Source organism: Enoplosus armatus, chromosome 6 (assembly GCF_043641665.1).
Source record: "Enoplosus armatus isolate fEnoArm2 chromosome 6, fEnoArm2.hap1, whole genome shotgun sequence".
Classification (NCBI taxonomy): domain Eukaryota; kingdom Metazoa; phylum Chordata; class Actinopteri; order Centrarchiformes; family Enoplosidae; genus Enoplosus; species Enoplosus armatus.
Genome location: NC_092185.1, coordinates 18,681,023 through 18,703,984, shown reverse-complemented (window position 1 = coordinate 18,703,984; position 22,962 = coordinate 18,681,023). Strand labels below are relative to the sequence as shown.

The window sequence follows — 22,962 nt, the reverse complement described above, 5'->3', positions numbered from 1 at the left end:
TATCAAGCTTTTGAAACCCGGAAGTTTACGCCTCTTCGTCTTCTTCGTGGGAAACTGCAAGAAGTTGTTGTTATTTCGCCATCTGGCGGTAGGCGAGGCTACTGTGTGAGTTGTGGTGTGCCGTGAAAAAGTATGACCATAACCACATAGTTTTTAGTATCAGTAATGTGGCAGTTAGGGCAAGTAGTGAGTATTTTTTTTGCAATAACAGTAAGCGTCAACCATGATTAACGATGTTGAGGAGGTCATTGGAAGCTTTTTGTGGGTAAAACGCTTCTTCTTTGTGTCCAGCGATTTCTATGTTTAAACTGTGTATCTGTAATGAAGATACTCTCTAGTTTAACTGAGCGTCTACATAACGAGCGTTAATTGTCTAAATGATGGGCGAAGCACCGACTTTGTCAAGTTTGCTAAAACACGTTAAACGTTTAACCCTTCAAAACAAATGCCCAAATTTGAAATCGGCGGAGAACATGAAATACACAAACAGTAAGTAATACGTAAGTAAGATAAGCTGTTTTTGTAAATTTTCACCATGGTCATATTCATTACCAAAACCATTTTTATCCTAGTTAATTATTGTCTTACTAGGAAAACCGGATGCTCTCAGTTCACCACGAGTAGCTTGACGTACTGACCCTGGACCAGTGCTGTCAAACTTCACCGACACCGAGATCTCACGTTAGTCCGTTTTCTACTGTCTCTCAGCGATGGAGCGGAAAGTTGCTCGGGAATTTAGGCACAAGGTAAGATACAAACATTGTCCTCTTCGGATGTTGATGAAACCTCTTTCCTTACCTGCTGCTTGTCACTTCACTGGCTCAGGTGTCTCTTTCAGTGTGGCGTTAACGTTACGCAGACAAAGGCCTGACCCACAGCCTCACGAAAAAGAAACGACAGTTAAAATCATTCAAGAGCTATTTTCTTAAGGATACTTTTAGAGCTACTAACAGATGAACGGCGTTTCATTCAGCTGAAATAGCTGCTCTTCTCGGATTGTCTAGGTTTTGGTGGTACAGTTTCCACAACTGTTCTGTTAGAGGGTGCTCACAGGCAGACCTCTTGTGAGTTATGAGAATAGTTTGGGCTGCAGTGGATCTTCTTTTTTTTTTCTTTAACGCTTAAAAGTAAGAAGCCACAGTAAATTCTGTATTTGTCCCATGGCAGGTGCCTGTTCTGGCTCAGTTCTGGCTCAGGTAAACACCATGCAGCTGAGGTCCAGGATAAAATAAATGTTATTTGAATCCATGGTGTGAGAACAAATTATACCATGTTTTATGGTTGGTGTTGGAACATCACAGCCTGAAATGGCAACTATGAGTAAAAGATAACAGAGGAAGGGAACATGATATGTTCAGGGCGTTTTTCAGCCACAGAGCATGTAGGGATCATCACACAGCCATCTGTGCTGCATGCAGACGGGCAGGGTCCCATAATGCAGGCTCTTCACAAAGGGCATCTTAGCGTTAGATAATGTAGACTGTGTCAGAGATGAGCAGCTGAGCGGAAGAGATGGGACAATTTACGGGTTTAATTAGAGGCTGAGGGGCCGACACGGCACAATCAGGCTTTGTCTCTCTTTGAGACGTTATGATAGTCAGTGTATCTCTGTTTGGTTGAGAGTGTGTGTGTGGTTTTACTGTGCATTCGCAGAAGAATTGCGTTATTATCTGCTTTGTCAATTTAAAAGTAACAATTAAAGGTATTTTGCTCTCTGGGTGTTTCTTTGTATGTATTGCAATCGATGTACGTTGTAATAGGACAAAGTTATATAGGCATATATTCTGTGATAATAATCTTCCAAATTAGACTTTAAAATGGGTATCTCACTGACCATTGACATTATTGGTTTTATGGTGTCAAAGTCTGCATGTAGTTCAGGCTGCAGGAGTGGCCGACTGTGTCTCACTGCCCTGAGCAAGAGACATTTATGACAGTCATAAACACCATGTCACACACAACCTCACAATGAGCTCACGGCAGCGTCCATCTAGTGTAGTCCTACATTTATGATTACTATAAATGATCTACCTATGAGTGTCTGACGTGTGTTCATGTGTTTTTGCTCTCTCAAAGACTTATCTTAGAGTACACACTGCTTAAGATGAAGCGTGTGTGTGAATGTTCACCTCTGTTTGTGTCTTGAGATGTAAGATGACACTGCTGACCTTCCTCCTGCAGCCTCTCCTCAGCTGTACTGCCATTATTCCCTCCCAGTGGTTTGATGGTTAGGGTAGGGCTGTCCATTACACCTGCTTTAGTCCAAGGAGTCTCATCATCCCGTTGGGGAAAAAAACAAAAAAAAACGGTTGGGTTTGAAGCTTGCAGCCTAGTTTGGGACAGATTTAGAAGAGTGAAATGTGTTATATCAGTGATTGGCCGAAGCGTTTCCTCAAAACCATTCTGCTGCAGCTGAGCCGCCATCAGGTTTGTATGACTCCTACACTCCTACACGCACACACACACACACACGCACACACACACACACACACACACACACACACACAGGTGGCTCACCCCCCTGCGGTGTTGACAGGACCACAGGAGAGAGGTACAGTGTGTTGCTGTGGGCTGACATTTCCTCTGATTCAGCAGAGAGACGGATGGCACCAGATTTTTGTCCTTTCTTGCAGGTGGAGTTGCTGATTGAAAATGAGGCAGAGAAGGATTACCTGTATGATGTCCTCCGCATGTATCACCAGTGAGTAGCAGCCGTCACTGCTCAGTGTGGTTTTAGTGTGTGTGTGTGTGTCTGTGAGTTGCCTTTTCTTTTTTGTTTTGTCTCTGTCAAGCACACATCTGTATATTCACATAACTATACTCCTATATGAATAAAATGTTGGTTATTGAATAGGTAGCGTCTTTAAACACTTATTTAGTTATTAGTGAAGCCCATGTGTTTCAACATGTGGCATTTTGTTTCTGCATATACAAATATAAAAAAGACAGTATAATCTAAGATAAAAGGCTACATCTCTTTATTTGCCTCACATGTGTCTCGGTTTTTTTCCATGTTAGCTGCAAATGAAATGAAATGAAATGCCTTTTTTAACTCCTCACCAACTTATTTTCAAAAGCTATTTAATCCTGTCACACTCATTTCTGATGCCAACAGACCTCCGGTTTAAACTGTGTGCTCCATCAGGGTTTCTGGTAACAGCCTGGTCTCAGAGGGCTGGGGAGGAGGGTGGACTGAGGGGTTACAGGTCTAGGTTTCAATTAATCTTTGTACAGAGGCAGAGCTCTGTGGCCTCATTGGTTAAGCCTCTGATCAGTTTCCACCGTGCTCCGACAAGCCTGGCCAGTTATCCACAAAAGCTCTTTTTATGTTCATCCTCCAAACGGGGCTGAAATGGCACCTATTAATAATTTAAAGAGGAGGCCAGGTGGACAGATTTTATACAGTAGCTTTTACTTTGCTGTTCTTCTAGCTGCCTTTTGTCTTCCTTTGAAGAAAGATGATTGAATTGTTTTTGATCTTATAGTTATATGCTTTTTCTGTTGTTTAAAACAGTTGCATGAAGCCTTTTGTGGCTCCAGAGGGAGCTGCGTGAAGTCCGATAAATTGCCTCAAGTGATGTGATGTACTCTTTAAAGGGATGATGCCTATGATGTGGCTAAGGGCCATTATTATTACTTGTACTTTAGACGAATATATCACAGTATTGAAGAATTGAATGTTTCCTCCAGTATTATGTTCTCGTCAGAGTAGAAAATCCTCTGAAACAGCACCTTCAGGACCCTAAAACTCTGCAGTGCTGTGCTCTTGGCTGGAGGAACCCTTGGGCTATAGTAGTCCTTTAAATGTAGAATTAATTTATGGTATGATGGTAATAAACTAAATTTGTTTTTCTTTTTTTTGTTCTTTTAGTTCTTCAGTACATACTGTATTTCTACTACAAATCCTGGTTCTTGTACTAAAAAGTAACATAAATAGTTACTCATAGTTACTCATGTTGTAGCCAGTTACTTGGTCTCGACCAGGAGACTTTGTATTGTATTGTATCTTACCAGAAGGTCGAAGTCATTGTATATAAACAACGTACAATCCCCCCCCCCACCCCCACCCCTTAGGTCGATGGATTTGCCGGTGCTGGTGGGGGACCTGAAGCTGGTCATCAATGAACCGAAGCGCTTGCCCCTGTTTGACGCTATCCGACCTCTCATCCCACTCAAACACCAGGTGCAGTACGACCTGCTCACCCCCAAGAGGTCACGGTGAGTACAGCATAGACTCACGTCCTGGCTCTGGTGTATATCTGATCTGTATCACATATGTGGCTCCGTAATAAAAACCACCTACAAAGAAGGTTGAATTATACCATGATAACCCTGAGCACCCTCATGCTTGTCTGGATTGTTTTCTTATTGAAACCATCCCTCTTTTCCCTTTCTAAATAATAATATGAATAATAATCTTACGTGGCTCGTACATCCTGTTGTCATCCTGTTTTATGTCTTCCTGTCTCTCCTGACTGTGCAGGAAGCTGAAAGAGGTGCGTCTGGATCGGACACATCGTGATGGACTGGGTCTGAGTGTCCGAGGAGGGCTGGAGTTTGGCTCCGGCCTCTACATATCACAGATAGTCAAAGACGGTCAGGCCGGGAATGTCGGCCTTCAGGTACGTACGTATGAGTTAACTGTGATGTTTAATTTCCTTTTATCTTACTACATATTTTACACTAAATGCTAAGTAAGTTTAGCAGTTTAAGTTTCACATAAAGAGCCATTCGTATGCAGAATTACAAATTTCATCATTAAAGTAGCAGTAGCACTAGTTTTGATAAACTATACCAATACTATTTTTATTCAGTTACATAGTATACGTGTGTGGACATACAGTATGTTAGTTCATTATCATTATGTTTCATTAGTGTATTTTTGTATATAACATGCCATTTAATGTGAACATTATGCAGATTACCCATTGTTATGTCTGTACACTCGGTGGCCTGTCTCAGTGTCATAATACCAGAATCCACTAGGTGGGGTAAGGCACCGTGGTTTCTCTCACAGAGCGCATGTCTGTCACTGATGGTCCAGTTTCACCAAGAAGGACATCAGATAAAAGAAATAACTCCTGCCATGAAAGAAAAAATTAAAACATTTTTAGATTGATGCTTTAATGTAGAATGGCCGCTTTGCCTCTGTGTGTCATTGTGTGTTATGTCAGACTTGCAATAAGTTCTGTAACTACATCCAAGGTGAGGGAAGTCTCCTGTCTAATATCTGGACAAACAAAATATATAACATGGCAGCTTTATTACAGGTACAGAAAAAATAATTACTTACTTACTTACAAAATGATTCTACATTCAAGGGTATATTGTAGAATGCAGTAGAATGAATTATTACCTGCTAATGTATTTCATTAGTCACCAGTTATATTGCGACAACTATTTAAAAAGAAACGGTGAAATCCTGCAGTGTTGGAGGTTTCATACCAACAGAAATGTCTTGTTGCAGTATGCGCCTGTACTCGATGCAGATAGCATAGTTTGCTTTCACTAAAAAAAGTAAACGCTAATCCAGTTTTTCACAAGAATCTTTAATGAGAATACATACGTGATATAATGTTATACAGTTATTGTATCAGTTTCAAATATGTACTGTATTAGATATTCCTTAAGCAGCAGATGTGATGTACATAGGACGTCTAGCTGAAGCTTTTAAATCTTGGTTAAAACAGCCAAATCAAGATAAAAACAACAGGACAGATAAAACTGAGTGTGTCCATGTGTATATGCATGTGTATATGTATTGTACATGACAGTGTAAACATTGACATATAGGCGTGATAGTGTGTGTGTGTATATGACTTTAAGTATGAATACAGTATGTAAGCAGAGATTTGAGTGAGTCCAACAATCCAGTCAAAAGTTGTTCAGTGTTCGCATCTTTGTTGTTAAGCTTACTCTGCAAGTCTCTTTAGCTGAGAGCTTCAGCTACATTAAAGGCTAAAACATCCAAATGTCAATTTATATATATGTAAAATATTGGTGGCTGGTATATTCAACAGACAGGGATGTAAATTGTTGGAGTAGCAGTAACCGTCACATCCTACAGCTTGATGTATTGAAAGTCGTCCCTAATATCCCATCCTGTGTTGATTTATAGGTTGGTGATGAGATTGTGCGCATCAATGGATACTCCATCTCCTCCTGCATCCACGAGGAGGTCATCAGTCTCATCAAGACGAAGAAGATTGTGTCACTCAAAGTCAGGCGTACGTCAAAACACAAACTTGTGTTCCAACAACAGCAGCATGATTGATGAGCATGAATATTGTTTAATATCAGTGGCATCATTCATTTTATTTATAGAGCTGTTTTTTCTTCTATCTGTGCAGATGTGGGGATGATCCCAGTGAAAAGGTAAGATAATTGATATGGTTATATATATTTGTGTAACTCTATGGGATATCTGCTGTTTGTGTGCTGAGATGACGTTGCATTTCATTTCTCCAGCTCATCAGATGAACCCCTCAAGTGGCAGTTTGTTGACCAGTTTGTGTCTGAGTCAGGGGTAGGAGGTTTTTTTCTTCATGCGTTTTTTTTTTTTTTTTTTTCAATTTCGAAAGTTGTTATCACGTCGGCAGAAAGCTTGTGGACCTTTCTTTATTTTTCTTTCTGACTGCCCCAGGAGAAAAAAAACAGCGTTGCAGGCTTGGCGTCCATCGGAGGCAAAGAAATCAAGGAGAAGAAGGTTTTCCTCAGCCTCGTGGGTACCAAGGGTATGGGCATCAGCATCTCCAGTGGTCCAACCCAGAAACCTGGTATCTACATCAGCAATGTCAAGCCAGGCTCCCTTTCTGCAGAAGTTGGACTTGAGGTGATCGCTCAAAATGACCAGAACGCCTCTGTGAAACTCTGAGACTCGTACACCTGCAGGCTGTGATACATCTGTCTTATCCCAAAATGCAGGTTGGAGACCAGATCGTGGAGGTGAACGGGGTGGAATTCACCAATGCAGACCACAAAGAGGTGATTGTTGCTTAATCAAATTATTTGTCCACTTGCATCAATGACAGCTGGTGTTTATCAGCCATTTTTATTATTACATAGATGTACAATTTTGTACATTTTGTCCTTTTATGCAAAACACCCACAGCACCGTGAAGGCATCTGTTCTTGTGACACCATTAGAAGTAAAACCCCTCATCACTGGCACTGTTTATTCTTCGCTTAACTCACTGAGCTGCAGAGCCACAGCCAAAAGAGTGTTTAACAGCCAAAATGGTTTTGCTTCATGGATTGTTGGTTATTTGCCAAAGTGGCTGAAGGAGAAAACAAAGCCTGCAGTATTTCCCAGGAGTCTGTGATAATTTCACCCCCTGATAAATACACATAACACATACTTCACATAGACCAGTTCTTTCTAAGAGACTGTTAATGTATTACTCTTAATTGTATTCATTAAATAGGTCTTGATAATTAAGTGTATTATTTGAAGTTTTCTGTTGTTATATTCCCAGGCTGTGAGAGTCCTGAAGAGCAGCCGGAGTCTGACTATTACTGTTCTGACAGGAGCTGTAAGTACGCTAACTGTATTATGTTTAATAAAAATGAATAATCATTTATAGCTATATGTTCTCTTTTGCAGCTCAACTCATATAACTTGTTTTTTCTCATAACTCTTATGAGTGCTGTTGAATTCACTCGAAGACATAGCTTTAAGATAGAGTTTAAGATGCATATGATTTCATTTGCATATGAGACACTCAGATAATCCTAGATAAAATGACACGTGTTTTTCTTACATGGAGAGTATTTGCATTTGAAGGGATTCGCAGAGATCCACGAGTTTCTGGGATATTAAATATTTGTCTAACCAGTCAAATATGATAAATAACAAAGAAATACATGGTAAAGTAAAGTTAGAATCTTGACATTGTGGTGATGGCAAAACAAAATGGTGGATATAAAATTACTGGAATTGTTGTGTATATTGTGATTGGGATCATAGAATAATATGTAAAAAGGAAAATTACCTCTGAAACCACTTATGAGAAAATGTGTTTCTGTCAGAAAGTAAAACAGTTATAATTTGTAATGGATGTGGGAACACAAACTTCTGCCTCGTCCCCTTTGCATTCCTGCTCCGCACAGATTAATGTGCCATTTTGTTTTGGAGACATCACATTACCTAGCCCGTGCCTCAGCCCGGCTGCCTGCAGGAGCAACATTAATCACATCATAAGTCACTCTGCAGGTTGTTTGCCTCTGGACTCAGTGACGACGACTGTGTAACTGAGACAAGCAGTCCGTCTTATTTACTGTTTTCCGTGGTGCCTGTCTAATGCATTTGTTTGTGTTAGTGTGTGTGTGTGTGTGTGTGTGTGTGTGTGTGTGTGTGTGTGTGTGTGTGTGTGTGTGTGTGTGTGTGTGTGTGTGTGTGTGTGTGTGTGTGTGTGTGTGTGTGTGTGTGTGTGTCTTCATTTTGACTCGTGCAGTACATCCACCATTATAGATTATTTCAAAATGGGATAGCCGCTGTTTATATGTGACAAACCGATCAGTCACATCAAAGCAAACCTGGCAAACCTTAATAAATATTTATCAGACACCTTGTGCTTCTGATAGCTATTTGTCCACATAAACAGTAAATATTTGGGATTGTATACAGGTTTGAGCTTCACTGCTGGTCTTCAGAGCCAAAAGGTTTGAGGACCCCCGCTGTACGCCATGTCTTTTCCTGATTGTCGTCTCTTGCTGTCGACACTCTCTCAGGGCAGCGAGCTGTTTATGACAGACGAGGAGCGCCTGGCAGTGGAGGCCCGCAGGGAGCTGGACAGGCAGGAGCTGATGCACCAGAAGAGGGTGGCACTGGAGACCAACAAAATCATTAAAGAGCAGCAGGAGAAGGAGAGGCAGTGAGTCGACAGCACAAAACTTACACTCGCCTCCTTAAAAATAAGCCCGTCTTTGCACACGAAACAGATGTTTTAGTGTCGTGATGTATGGAAGGTATGCAGTCTATGATCTTGTAGTGGAAGAAGTTGGCTCCATGTGCAAGATTTTGATCCAATTCAGTTCAAAAAGATATTGTGGCATAATCCTCAAATCATATCTTATTACACAATACAAAGATGAACCCTATTTATGTCAATGACCATTAACAGTTTTCTTTCATTTAGTTAGGAAATCACTTCATGTAAACACACAGGGTTTAAGCCAATTTGAAATTATGTCGGAAATAGAATTTCTATTTAAAACTAATGAGCGACTGCAGTGGATATCCCTGGATCTCACACACATGCAGTGAGTGCAGCTCTCCAAGTTAATTAGCTTCACCTCTGGCTGCTCAACAAATTACTGCATCCTCACCCTGAAAATGAAAATCCGCTACTGGGAAAACAAAAACCCTATAAAAAAGCTTTACTGACTAGAAGCAAGTGTTTGTTCTTGGAAATTGGTAGACATTTTGACACAGCTCAACAGAAAAGGTGCCCAGTAGCTTTTTTATCCACTCAGTCTGTGATTACTCAGAGCGTCGCTGGCAGATCTGTCACACAGCTGAACTTGATATGCCCTCAAAATTTGTCATCACCCAATACTAAAGGTGTTGACCGACATTACTTTCCCTCAGTGCCAGATTCTCTATTTACAATAGCCTGGTTCTTTCTCTTTCTTTTGTGGATCAAACCTCTCCTGTCACTGTCCTGTAAAAATACCTCAAATGCAGTCAGGGCATTGCATGAACTGCTAACACCACAAGACAACAGAGTAACGGAGTACTCTACAAGTTTGAACAACAAACATTTACAGATATCAGGTACAAAGAAAGTAAACAGGAGAGTTTTATTTTGTATTTTTCTCATGTGTTTAATAGGAGGCAGATGGAGATCTCTCAGAAAACTACAGAGGAAGAGGAGCGCTATAAGAAGGAGATGGAGAAGTATACAACTCATTTTGTCCATAAAGTGCTAATTCAATATTGTTTAGGCATGTATACAATATCTTACATCTCTTGTTTCGTCATCCTCTGTAGGATCGAGGCTGTGGAGAAGAAGCACAACAGAGAGTGGGAGGAGGACTGGGGAACCAAAGGCAGGCCCAAGAGCCCCAAGAGCCCCCGCACTCCAAAGAGCCCCTCACCCGCCCCACCCGAGATAAAAACCACCCCTACGACAAAGGCCAAGAGTTCTCGTATGTACACCACCTTTGTCCTGAAGTGCATGAATCTTCTATTTACTTCTGAATTTACTTTTCCTCTGAAACCATAGAGTTGTTAGAGGTAACTCTTGCCTGTTTCCTCTCTGCATGCTCTCTCTGTCACTTCTGTGTGCTGTGCTGCTTTTTACGGCCTCTCCTCTAAGCTGATGAAGCCGGCTCCTTCACAGAGGAAGACAAGGAGGAAGAGCAGGACGGACAAGTGAGTCTGGAGCCTCAGCTGTCGTTGTCGTCAGCTGTTGTAGGAGGATGTTCGTGCACACCACCGTACACACAGACAAGTGCTAGATTTCCTTTGACAACCACAATGTAACCACTGGAGAGTGCGTTTATGGTAGCATTATTTTTCTAGATGCTGACTCACAAACAAATCCAACCGTTAAAAGTTGCCTTTTTGGCATCAGTAAGATGCAGTTTGCGTTTTAAGAATTATTCAGAGTGCCTGAATGGAGCAGTCATTTTCCTCTTTGAGTGCTGTGTTGTGGATGATTTTTTTAAATAGATAAACTGCTTGGAGTTTGCTGAGACTATGTTTTAACCTTTTATCTAATTTAACAAACCTGAGAGAGTGACCTGTGTTCATCTCCATCCTCAGCATTTGGCTGGTTTTATCGATATGAGGGGAAACTGCCGTCACTCCGCAAGGTACTGTCAGCTGCCTGAGTTCAGTGTGGTGTGAGAGTGGCTACAAAGGAAATATTGGGATAACTCCTTTCTTGTTTTTAACCGGTTCTTAAGTCATCACGACAAAGTGGCGGTTGCATATTCAAGATCAGATCTTTTGCTCTTAGAAATATTTACAAAAGTAAAAAAGTTGTTTGCTGGGGTGTTAGCAGTCATACACGGTGTGGTGTCGCTAGCTGTGTATGCATGTCATGCTGTGTGGTTTGGAGTGGCAGATTTGTCTGTCCCTTGCTTTTTGTTTTGGCTAACTGATGAGACACCTCAGAAAGGAGAAAAGAAGAAGAAAAAGAAGAAAGTGTCCAACACAGACACGCTGCAGGAGCAGAGAAAAAACAAGAAGGAGATGGAGTTTGAGCTGAAACTGGCCAAGGAGAAAGAGGAGATGTATGAACGAGAGAAGCAACTGAAGATCAATCGGCTGGTTCAGGAGGTACGAAAAGAGCTGTTTGCCAAAGGGAAACTGTGGACTAAACCATTTGACATTGATGATGGCTTTCAGGGTGTCAAGTTGTGGTTGTTATATGTTAAAGCTGAGCATGTAAATGTGTGTGTGTATACAGCTAATTCCTATTGTGTGATGCTGCATGCATGGCCTTGGCTCTGTACCAGGTGTCAGAGACGGAGAGAGAAGACCTAGAGGAGTCGGAGAAAGTGCAGCACTGGGTGGAGCGTCTTTGTCAGACTCGGTTGGAGCAGATCTCCTGTGTGGAGAACGAATCTCCAGAGGTACAGAGTGAGACCTCCTCTGTTGAAACCTCTCTGCCCTCAGAGCTCTTCAACAATGTTTTGTAGTTCCATATAACGTTATATTGTACTGTATACTTAGACTTTATACTTTTTACGCGCATAGCATAGCAATGATGATAGCATTGAGGCAACTTCTTCCCGCAGCCATTAGACTTCAGCAAAAGAGGAAGGGTGGGGGCGACACCACTATGCATGCCATTTTGTTGTTTATTCATCTTCGAATGTTAAGTAACATGATTTATATGGTGCAAAAGGTGAGGCGATAGTTGGAAATTTAATTTTCACCTGCTTATAAAAATGCACTATAAATAACATATTTTAGTTAAAAGTTAAAGTTAAATCAGGAAAATACAAGAGAGAAACCAGAGCAGTAAAACTGCGAATTTGTGAGTATGATTTGTTAAATACCACAAAAAGACAAAAAATACCCCCACACTATTATCTCGTTCCTAATGTTTTATTCTACATGGACATGACAACATTTTGGCCACAGTTTATCATTTGTCCATGTAGAATTAAGGAACAATAGTCTGCGGGTCATTTTCACCTGCACCTGCAAAGACTGTATTGATATGTGATGCCCTGAATTGTTAAATAGCTCAACAGGAGGTCAACATTGACACATGAGGTGAAACAAGTCCTTTTTCATGTCATTGTAACTTTAAGCTCTCCCCGCCGCGCTCTCCTGCCTCTGAGCCCAAGGTGAAGCGCTTCCGCGGCGGCCTCCATCTGGCCACCACTGACCTGGATGACATTAACCTGGATGATGTGGATCAGAGCCTGAGGGGCCCTCTGAAGAGACTGGCCCCTACCCAGCCCAGCACTAGCCAGCCTCCCCCTCCCTTGCCTCTCCCTCCACCCTTGCCCAAGCTGAACCCTACAATACCCAACTACTCCCCTCCTTCCTCTCGAGCATCCCCGCAGCGGCGGCCTCCTTCTCCACCCAGCGCTAGAAAACCTCCCTCTGGCCCGTCTACCTTGGCCAACAAGGGGCGCAGGCCTCACCCACAGCCTCACCCACAACCTCCCCAACCCCCTCGCCCACCTTCCTCCCATCATCCTCCTCTGTCTCAGTCGTCGCGGCCTCCATCCTCCCCTCAGCCTGCGCCGCGGCCTCCTCCGCCGCCACCCCCCCCTCCACCACCTCCTCCGCCGCCCCCTCCGCCTCCACCGCCACAACACTCGCAAGAACGAGTAGGAACCCTCAGCGGGTACCGTCAGCACCATCACCATCACCTCCAACACCCTCCCAGTCCTCCAGAGCGCAGGAGCGAGTGGGAGTCAGGCGGCTATCTCCCGAGAGGAGGGCTTTACTCGTCTAACACCAGTGAAATGTCCTACCCCTCTAGTCCAAAGGTTAGAGACTCTCATGTGAGAGAGACTAGCTTTTAGTATTATTGCCTTGTTTAACTGATAGATGGCAACAATCTTTTTTTCCATCTTTGAAGAAAAGTTGCATCAGCAGTTAAAATAAATGCTAAGTGCTCACAGAGTTACTGCATTTTCAAGGCTGCAGATGCGATTCTCTTTCATGCATTATTTTATGAGCTTGTTCTGTTTCATGTCCTGGGATGTTTTATGCATGAAGGGAGAACGATGCATTGAGTTAGCACGATTGAATTGGGCGGTCATTGATTTACAGTTTTCTTCTGGCTGACGAGATGTGTTCAGAGATGCAGTTGCTTGTTATTGATGTTTGCTTGTAGCTGTGTGGATTGTTATACTGAGTGTTGCATGGAGTGGTGATGAAAGACGCATGTTATAGCTTGATATAGCTGTTTTTTTTTTTTTATGTTTGTTTGGACATTTGCACTTTGTCGAGTGGGCTAATGTTTGAATGCCTTTGAAACCTCAGCCATGCTGTGATATCTGGGACAATGGGAATGAGTCTGCACTGATATTCCTGCAGTACTCTGTATGTGCCAGAGGACTGAAAGATTCATTTTATTTTACTGTGGCTCAGGTACTGAGAAATACCTCCCATGCCAGTCGTATTTCCAGCTCAAGCTCTCCCTTGGTGAGTCTGTTTCTGTAAAAATCTGATGTCAAGTTTTGCAATCACCCCCTCCTTCTTTAGTGAAAATGTTATTTATTTATACGTGTGTACAATCTTTCCAAATTAAATGGATGAAAATACTGTTTAAATACAAACCTATACTCAGCTGTTGCATGGAAACATTTCCCCAATAGCAACTAGCTCCTAGTCCCCCCAACCAGAGGCGTCAGATGACCCCTGTCATGTCTAAACCCGTCATGCTGCCCCAGTCCCAGACCCACCGCCCAGATCCACACAGACCTGCTCTCCGTTCTGATGGCCTGGTATGAAACACACCACACTGCGATCATCTCCTCCCTGCACGAAACTTTGATTCAGCTTAATAGGGTCATAATGCATTCAGACACCTGACACAGTGAGTGATTAATCTCTGCCTCTTTTTTTGAGTCCTGGTGAGTCTTCTAGACTCTCCAGCTGTTTCGCAGAAAGCCAATCTGTGGTTATCAGATCACACGGGAGCCATTTCTCTCTAATGAAACTGGTCGGTTTATTTTTAAATTGCATTTACTTTGGAGCAACCCTTTCCATTAACCCTCTACCTCACATAAACTCACACATTCATACCTGAGAGCACAACAGTGCAACACACACTCCTACCACCAGCTACTGAGCACCTCCGCAGCTGGAGGTGAAATGTCTTGCTGAGGGACACCTTGACTGCAGCAGCTGATGGAGGCGAGGCCATAAATCATTCACTTTCCCATGACATTTTTACCCCAATCGTCAGAGTAGTCTACATTGCTGCAGCACACAACTATATGGTTGATGTTTTGAAATACGGTTTTATATGTTTTTCACAGGTTTTATTGGAAATATTGACATCAAAGAAAATTGCGGCTGAATGGTGTTAGGTCATGTTAGGTACATCCCCAAGGACTGTAGTATACCATATACTGTCACTGGCCCATCTCTCCAGGCTGATGAAGCACAAAGAACTTTAAGGCTAAGGATAAGGCTGTTGATATCTTTATTTTTCTTATTGTCAACAAATCCCATGAAAAGACCAAAACCAACACTGAATTTAATTTACTAAGAAGCATTGTCTGTGTATCCAAAGCCTGACATAGCTTATTCCTCTATTGGACCTCCATTGTTGTCCAAAGACTATTAAACACACATCAATCAGCACACCACTGCACCTGCGGACATGTTTCTTCATGACAATGAATATGGGCATCAAACATATATTGTCCTGTTTCTGTATATATAATATATATAATACTCACTAGCGCACCAAGTGTATTAAGCCAACGACAGAAAATATTCCCCAACAAATTTCCTCTTGTTTGTGTAACACTTGCTAAAAACTACAGTAACCAGCTGTTTCTGGATTATTTTTGCCATTTAAAAGAATATTCAGATTTAGTGTGAGTGCCACAGACAGAGTATTTTATGATGTGGTTGATATTCACGTTACCCAGCTCAACACTGAGCACACACACCCTCCAGTGGCTCAACTCACCTTGCTGCAGTGATGTAGAAATGTACTCCAGGGTGTGTCAGCACACCGTGACATCACTGTGGGGTGTGGTTACAGGTGCAACAGAGCACACTCAACCACAGCCATCGCTGATGCTGGGCGTGTTCAGAGACGAAACAAACTTAAAACTTTTCAGAGAGGGCAGTGAAATACTGCTTTTCAACTTTCTGTAAAATTACTCTTCAAAATGTATGATTATTTATATGTGTCTGTGTGTGTGTGTGTGTGTATATATATATATATATATATATATATATATATATATATACAATTCAAGCACAGAAGTGAGGTGTGTCGTTTCTATATGCTAAAAGCTGTTACCTGGTCTTGTGTTTCAGCCTCAGGAAATGCTGAAACGGATGGTGCCTTTCAACTCGTCTTTTAAATCAAACAGCAAACGACAAGTAATCCATACCTATCACCGCCTCTCTTAATTTATTATTACTCTTGAGTGCTCTTTCTCCTGTTCTTTCTGCACTTTTTGTCTCCATACTCACACATCAAGTGTCCTCATGCTTGACTGGAGCCTCAGTGATGCCTCTTCTTCCTTTATTTCTTCATTATGTCCTCTCTCTGCCGACTGCGTCACTGCCTTTAGGTGTAGTTGTGTGGCTTATGCATGTCTGCACTTTGATTTGGAGCACAGTATAGTTCTGTGGACATACAGTGTGTGAATGCATGCCAAAGTGTTGTGGTCTTACTGCTGTTATTGGTTTTGATGTTTACTGGCAACTGATGGTTTGTATGTCAAGGACTGACTTATAAAGCCTCATCGAAGACTCCAAGTGCTTGTAATCTGTCTCTCTATATGGGGTGGTGCAGTGTGCATTACTAAAAGAAAGCAAGGTGGTTGTTTTTCATGTACCGTCACTTTTCTTGGAGACAGAGAACATCAGTCTTATTTGATTGAATGTATCTGTTATTCTAAATACCACATCAGTTGGATTGTTTGGGCTGATATTCAACTGATGTCTCCAGCCACAACAAATAAAAGCATATATTACAAATTAGTTCATTTTTTAATCTCCAGTGTCTGCACAACAACAGGAAGAGAACATTTAGATGAATGTGTGTTTATTTTGCAGGGAGAAGTTGCTCTCTGAGTCATCCTATCTGGATGAATGTGTTATCCTTCCTCTGAGAGTGTTGTTGTGTTTCCTTCCTCTGGAATTAAATAGCTGTCGTCCTTTGTAGGAATGATTAGGAATGATTTTCTTTGTGTGTGCGTGTTTCTGTTAATAGTTCTTGTCATTATTGAATTAGAGTGCAACGCTTTAAAAGCCACTGTGCTTTTTGAATTAATGACTCTGAGTGTCTCCATGGTTTCCATTTATTCAGGGTGGTATTAAAAAAGGAACTGGTTGTCAAAGGAAATCTGGCCAGCACTTCGTGCAGTGACTTGTTTCACAGCTGACATATACAGAGATCTCGTAGAGATTCCTTTGTTTCTTTGTGTCCTGTTTGGTAACTCCCTGTCGACATATTGATCAGTTTTAATGAACTGCATGTTGATTCTCTTCCAGGGATTTCAGAAATACGAGGAAGAGTTTGATCCCTACTCCATGGTATCGTATGCCTGTTCTTGTTAGCACGACAATAATGAAGAAAATGCAGTATATATTTGGCAATTTAAAATCAAAGTGGTATACAGCTAATGGGTTTTAGCTCTCTTGCTAACTAGAAATGTACATGATAAGTGAATAGCTAATGTTTCTAAAGGTTACAAAATGTGTTGACATTATTCCCATGGCAGCCATTGTGAATTATGTTAGACCAAAGATGCCTTAGAACTAGCATTACTACTACAATTAGGAGTTGTAAAAATTACACAATTACACAATAACTGCATTAACTGCCCGGGTTCAGAAGTGAAGTTAGCTAGACTTGCTATTTTAGGCTAATTAAAATGGCTTCTGTGTGAATAAGAGAGGTTTCCAGTTTGTTTCTCTGAAGTACATTAATAACTTTCCTGAAGTAAACTATTGTAAAGTAGCAGTCGTCTCTTTATAAAGTATACCATACATGGTTAACAACCCCCAAATGGTATATTATAAGTCTCTTGCTTTTTTGCTCAGCATGGTCATGCTCATTTTCAGAGTAGGAAGCCATTCTTTATGTTGGCACCTCTCTTTGTTGTTTTACTGCTGACTGTGCAACTGCAGTGTTGTTTTCAGCTTTTGGTCTCTTTTCTCTGTTAATAGTTCTCCTCGGACCAGATAGCCGGGCGAGATGTGAGACTGCTGAGGATCAAAAAGGTTCTGACTTCACTTCAGATAACTCAGTTTATTGATGAGAATCCCACTTTTAAAATAAGATATTCTAAAACAATGACTGATGGTGTTGATGTTTTTGTTTGCTGTTCTTAAGTTTGGACAGCTTGACGTTGTTCTGGAGGGAGGGGCAGACTCTCCACTGGGAAAGTTGGTGGTATCTTCTGTGTATGAAGGTGGCGCTGCAGATAAGCACGGTCAGTTCATCTTTTATTTTCAATTTTTAACTTAATGACCGGTTAACTTCAAATCCATGAACACTGCAGACGTACCGTGTATCAGATTTAAGTGAAAATATTTTCATCATCAGAGAGTTCAGTACTTCAGTTCAGTACTGCAGGATTTATTGCAGGGTTGTTGTTTTTGACTGCATAGTTTTATCAAGGTGTGCCTAATAGACATTAAGTCTAGACTTCATTAGACAATGTCCCTATTCAGCCACTCACCCACATATTTGCACTGCATTTAATATTCAAAGCATTAGTCCTACTGCATCTGTGCAGACAAAAAGCCTTGTGAATAGAATGAAATCATTATGTGTGTGCCTGTATTTGTACTTTATTATTACACTGACATTACTGTCTGAAATATAGGGAGGGACTTATTTCCCCACTTCTATCACTGATCACTGATCACTGTGGGGGACGACATGCTTATGGATTACTTGTTTACTTGAGTCGATTTAGAGATTCAAGAGTTTGAGTGCCTCTTGATGCAGACTATATTTACCTTACCCTCTACATGTCGCTTGTTGTGAATGACGTGTGTTTGTAGGTGGCATTGTACCCGGGGATGAACTTCTGGCTGTGAACGGGAAGATCCTGATCGATGCCACGTTGACTGAGGGACAAAACTCACTGGCTCGAGCCTGGAATAGCGGAGGGGTAGGACTCAGAGAGGAAAATACTTCACTTTTTAAAGGATAGATATTATTTTCCCTGGTAGCTGGAATGATTTATTGATTGTAGTTAAACCCCATTAACCCTGATTGACTGTTTGCTTGTTGTCACACTCTGACTTGCAAATTCGATCGGGCTGCTTTATTTAATATTTTCTGTTGATTCAGTCAAGTGCAAAATGAAAGTAACTGATATTCCACCTTTAGGACTGGATCGATGTTGTGATTGCTGTTTCTCCACCGAAAGAATATGAAGATGAAGTGTAAGCATTCCTGATAATTATTTGTGTTCTAGTCCAAGTGTGTATAATTCATTTTTCACATCATATATACTCATATATACATCATATATTATTCAACATCTGAAGTACTTTTGTGATAATTTAGTATGTATCACAGTATGTGACAGTCTGTCTGTGTGTGTGCATGTGTATGCAGCCCTAAGTCAGCATCAGTCAGTCCCACTGTGAACAAAAAGGTGTTTGAAGGCAGTGCGACACTGTACAGACACGGCTACCTCCTTCACCACTAGCCCGCCCTGTCCTCCTACCTCACCCTCATCCTGGTAATCGACTAAGGCTGCAAACCTCCTCTTCACTGCACGTCTCAGAGGGGAGGTTTGGTGTGGCCCTTGTTTTTGTTTTCTTGAGCACATGTGACAGTCTCCCTGTCAATCAGAAGAAAGCAAACAAGCAGAGTATTCCCCCCCTCACCTTTTGTCAGATTTATGTATTACTGTTACAGCTCAGCTATTTCCATGAAAAGCTAGCGTGACAGTGAATATAAACAGAGTATACAGTATACAGTATGCAGCTTTCCTTTTTTTTCTATTTGAAAAATGCCTCCAGGCGATGTTTCTTTATTGCTGGAGCATGTGCTCTACAACGATACAGCCATGCTATTTGAGGAAGACATTTACAACTAACGCGATCGGTGACCCATCCCACCGTATATCTGCCAAACCCTCGCCCAGTGAGCCGTATATAAACACATGTGTACATGTGTGGCCTCTGTGGTATTGTCCAGTGTCGTCAGGTCACGGACGCTCCTAAAAGCAGCCTAGGACTCCTGCCAGCCTTCAGCAGTTGTTCCGATTGATGTTGTTCCACAGGACTGTTACATGTTCTGACATACATAGACACTAAGTGACACTGGGTGGCACAGCAGCGAGGATTTCTCCTCTGCTACAGTAAAATGATATGTTCCCAGTGTTTGATCAGGGTTCTTCTTGAGGTTGACGTGATAAAGTTTAAAAAGAAAGTGGGTTTTTGTTGTTTCAATCCCTCAGTCAAAAAAAGAAAGGACAGCTTTCAGCCCTGATTACTTTGTGTTCTCACCTGCATGTGTGTTGGTCTGTTGTGTTTAATGTGCAGTGAGTGACGCAAGCACGATATCAACATTTCTGAGCAGTCCAGTTGATAAAGTGCAATAGTTAATAAATTCTTCTTTCTTCTCCTGCAGGACGTTCTTCTAGTCTCATCAACAGCCTGCCAAGAAAACCAGACTGATTTAAGAAGAAGCTTTTCATTGTTGATGATTCTTAATCACAATAAAATCATTCTGTTTCTTCTTCATCTTCACATCCTCCTGTAAACAAGCTGAAGGTGGTCTTTTGTTTTTATGTGGCGTTACTGTAGGTTCTTTGCGGATTAAGCCTTGTGTCATGGATCTTGATATTGACACCATGCAGTCGATAAGCATGCTCGCCGTCTTGGTTTGTTAAAGGACAATCTGGTCAATATTCATTTGTCTCCAGTAATCGTCCTCTCCTCTGTCAATCCTGGACGTGGTCGACCTCATTTAGTTATGCACGGCCATGCTGATCTTTCCCTTCAGTCATGTGTCTCAGCTGTCAGTGTAATAATAAAGGGAGAATTAAAACAGACAAACTGTGATCAATTGCAGCTCTCTAAACCGCCTTTTCAATAAAGGACTGCTCTCACTCACTGGAGTTGAATTTCTGTTGTGCATACATATTTTCTGCTGCCTCAGCTTTGCTTTTTCCTGCATGACATTACCAGGTTGGTGTTGCAGTGGGAAATAAGAAATCTGGTTTGTGATCATCATGAAACACTATCAGCAGTAAGATTTGTGTGTTTTTAAAGGTCCTAATTTACCCTCTGGTATCAGTTTTGCAGCCAGACCCTGCCACAGGATTTTTCTTACCATGTAGAAATGAGGCTAAATCAATTTTAAGCAAAGTCGTGACTTCATGCCCACATCTGACACAATGCAAAATTTCTTAAAACTGAAATGGGTTTTTTTTCTTCACCTTCTCTGCCGTTTCCAGCAGTTCTGCATAGATTTACTTCAAGCATGGGGAGCCATACTGCTCTGTAATTAAATGTCCACAGGGGGCAATAGTGCTCCTTCTTAAGCTACACGCTGAATGAGAGAGCCACAGCAGTGTTCATGATCCTGCTTTTGATAAACCTGAATGTCTGCAGATAGGCCTGGATCAGATTTATAGCATAAAAGTTAATTGGGGCAAATGTCAATTTTAGGTCATCTTAAATCAAATGAAAAAATGGAGCAATCTGTCATGTAATGTTACATGTGTGTGGCTCTGCTGTGCAGCATCCAGCCTCGCTGTTATATAACCGCTGTGTGCAGTAATCCTCTCTCTGTGCATCATAACATACGTGACTGCTGTCTGCTGCGAGCTCCAGCGTCGCATCGACCGCCTCGGTGTGTTTGGTTGAACGCCCCCTGCTTCAGTACCCCCCCCCCCCCCCCCCCCCCGGTCGACGGTTCATGACCAAGAGACCAAAGGTGGCCTTGGAGGGAAGATCTGCCCTCTTCTTCTTCCTCCTCCTCCTCCTCTTCCTCCTCCTCCTCGGTACCCGGGTTCAGCACCGTGGACAGCTCCTTGCCTCCACCCTTAAACCACCGCGTGCGTTCGATGGTCAAACACAAGTGGGACCGCGAGAAGTCGGCTGCTCTGAACACGTGAGAGACTGCAATTTGGGAGACTTTACCCCTTTTTTCTTTTTTTAACATCCAAGCGACGGATGTGACAACAGTGCAGAGTGTCTTTGGAGTCAGTGAAACGCCGCTGAAACACGATGATCTCACGATATAAACCGGTAAGTGCTGCTGGATGTGTCACCTGCTCACTCACACTGATCCACACTCTCACTTTGAGTTGTAGGCTGCACAGCTCTGTTAGCTTTTCAGCTTAGCATTGACACCATAAGGTATTTCTCAATTACACAACATGACATATATATCTATATATCTACATATAGATATATATATCCACTGGGGAGAAAAATGTTCCATTTGCATGTAATTTCACAGACCTGAGTTGAGTGCAGATTAAGGCCTTTTTAATGGTGTTGTGAGTCATGTTGGGTCATAGTTAGTCGAGGAGTCCCTGTGTGGACTGTAATGGGAGTCATACATCACTGGGATTCATTCTAGGGCTCATTTCTAGTGGCAAATTATGGGAGAGGGTGAAATATTGGTTGTGCTGGTTTTGCGGCAGCAGGGCTGTTACATTGTGGTAACAAATTCTCACAGCCAGATGGAGAATAGAGTTGGCGCACAAGTACCCCTCCTCCTCTTTCATTCTTTGAGGTGAGCGAGAGAGACCCACAATGTGTGATTCATCATTCACCTCTTACCCCCACTTTACTCCCACAGACAAAAACATCATGGCACTTAAACCACACGCTCACAAACACGCACACTCACACTGTCGTGCCAAGTTATATTTAGTTGGCATCTGTCTGTATTTGATGATCTCCCCCCCCCCCCCTCACTAACCTAAACCTAATGTCCTGAGCAACCTCATTTTCTGTGGCTTAGATGTTCTTTTTCCTTCCCGAAGGTCTCTCTGAGTGCTGCAGCTCTTCCACTCCTCCTCTTTTTTCCCTACACACTCTTGACGCTTCAACTGTCCCCAGGCAACCCAGTGATGGACAGGGCTAATCTCTAATGTAGGGCACCAGAGAACTATAACCCGGCCAGTTATCCCAGCTGCAAAAAAGGATAATAATACACACACAGTGCAGGGTAAAAGTTTAGTCTTTAGTTGAGGCAGTGATGCTGCCAGTATATTCCAAGATGAAATCCACCCTCATTTAGTGGGTGAAACCCCTGCTGACATGGCATCTGTCAGTTAGTCTGTGCTACGCGGTGCCACTTTGATTAACAGGTGCAGATGTTTGGGGAAAGTCTCCTTCGCTTAACTTATTCAAAACTGTTTACTGTCAACTGGTGTTATGTGTGGTCCAAGTAAGGAGATAATTACTGTGTGACAGGGACGGAGAGGATGTGGCTGCAGTTGCTGTGACCTCTTCATCTTGGGTGTTGAAATGAAAGTTCAGCTGGAATTTCTTCACTTTCTGCTATGCCTGGTGTCTCTTTTCTATACATGTCATTGCTTCCAAAATGCCTTTTGACCTTTGGTGAATATCAAAACTGCACATCTTCCCTACAACAGCCACTTTAAATATCTTTCTTTTTTAAAAATTCTCGTATAATAGAGAAATCTGGACACAGCTAGGTGCTTGCAGTGAAAAGCTACTGCTGTCTGTTCTGTCTGCAGGTTGGCATTGTCTTCAGGAAGTATCCGGCTCCCAGTGTTTCAAACTCCACCAAGAACAGCTTGCAAACACATAAGGCAGCACACAAACAATCAAAACATTTG

The 22,962-nt window shown here is 42.1% G+C and overlaps 1 protein-coding gene across 1 annotated transcript; it reads left to right on the top strand.

Annotated features, from left to right (window-relative positions):
* Nucleotides 1-710: 710 nt before the first annotated feature.
* On the top strand, nt 711-18,575 carry ush1c (Usher syndrome 1C). Its single transcript, XM_070907056.1, has 25 exons — nt 711-746; nt 2,634-2,701; nt 4,075-4,218; nt 4,484-4,622; nt 6,119-6,227; nt 6,351-6,375; nt 6,469-6,526; nt 6,644-6,832; nt 6,925-6,984; nt 7,476-7,532; nt 8,731-8,873; nt 9,833-9,898; nt 9,992-10,149; nt 10,769-10,818; nt 11,123-11,287; nt 11,467-11,583; nt 12,271-12,960; nt 13,568-13,621; nt 13,795-13,923; nt 15,479-15,544; nt 16,664-16,705; nt 17,342-17,395; nt 17,508-17,607; nt 18,185-18,294; nt 18,516-18,575. Exons 1-25 carry the CDS (start codon nt 711-713, stop codon nt 18,573-18,575), a joined length of 2,889 nt encoding a protein of 962 aa, XP_070763157.1.
* Nucleotides 18,576-22,962: the final 4,387 nt, after the last annotated feature.

What these genes read in the sequence shown, in the direction of transcription:
- ush1c (XM_070907056.1), top strand. Translation starts at nt 711, where the DNA reads ATGGAGCGGAAAGTTGCTCGGGAATTTAGGCACAAG. An exon ending in TTACTGTTCTGACAGGAGCT is followed by an intron (nt 7,533 to 8,730) that starts GTAAGTACGCTA and finishes ACACTCTCTCAG; the next exon opens with GGCAGCGAGCTGTTTATGAC. An exon ending in GACAAAGGCCAAGAGTTCTC is followed by an intron (nt 10,150 to 10,768) that starts GTATGTACACCA and finishes CTCCATCCTCAG; the next exon opens with CATTTGGCTGGTTTTATCGA.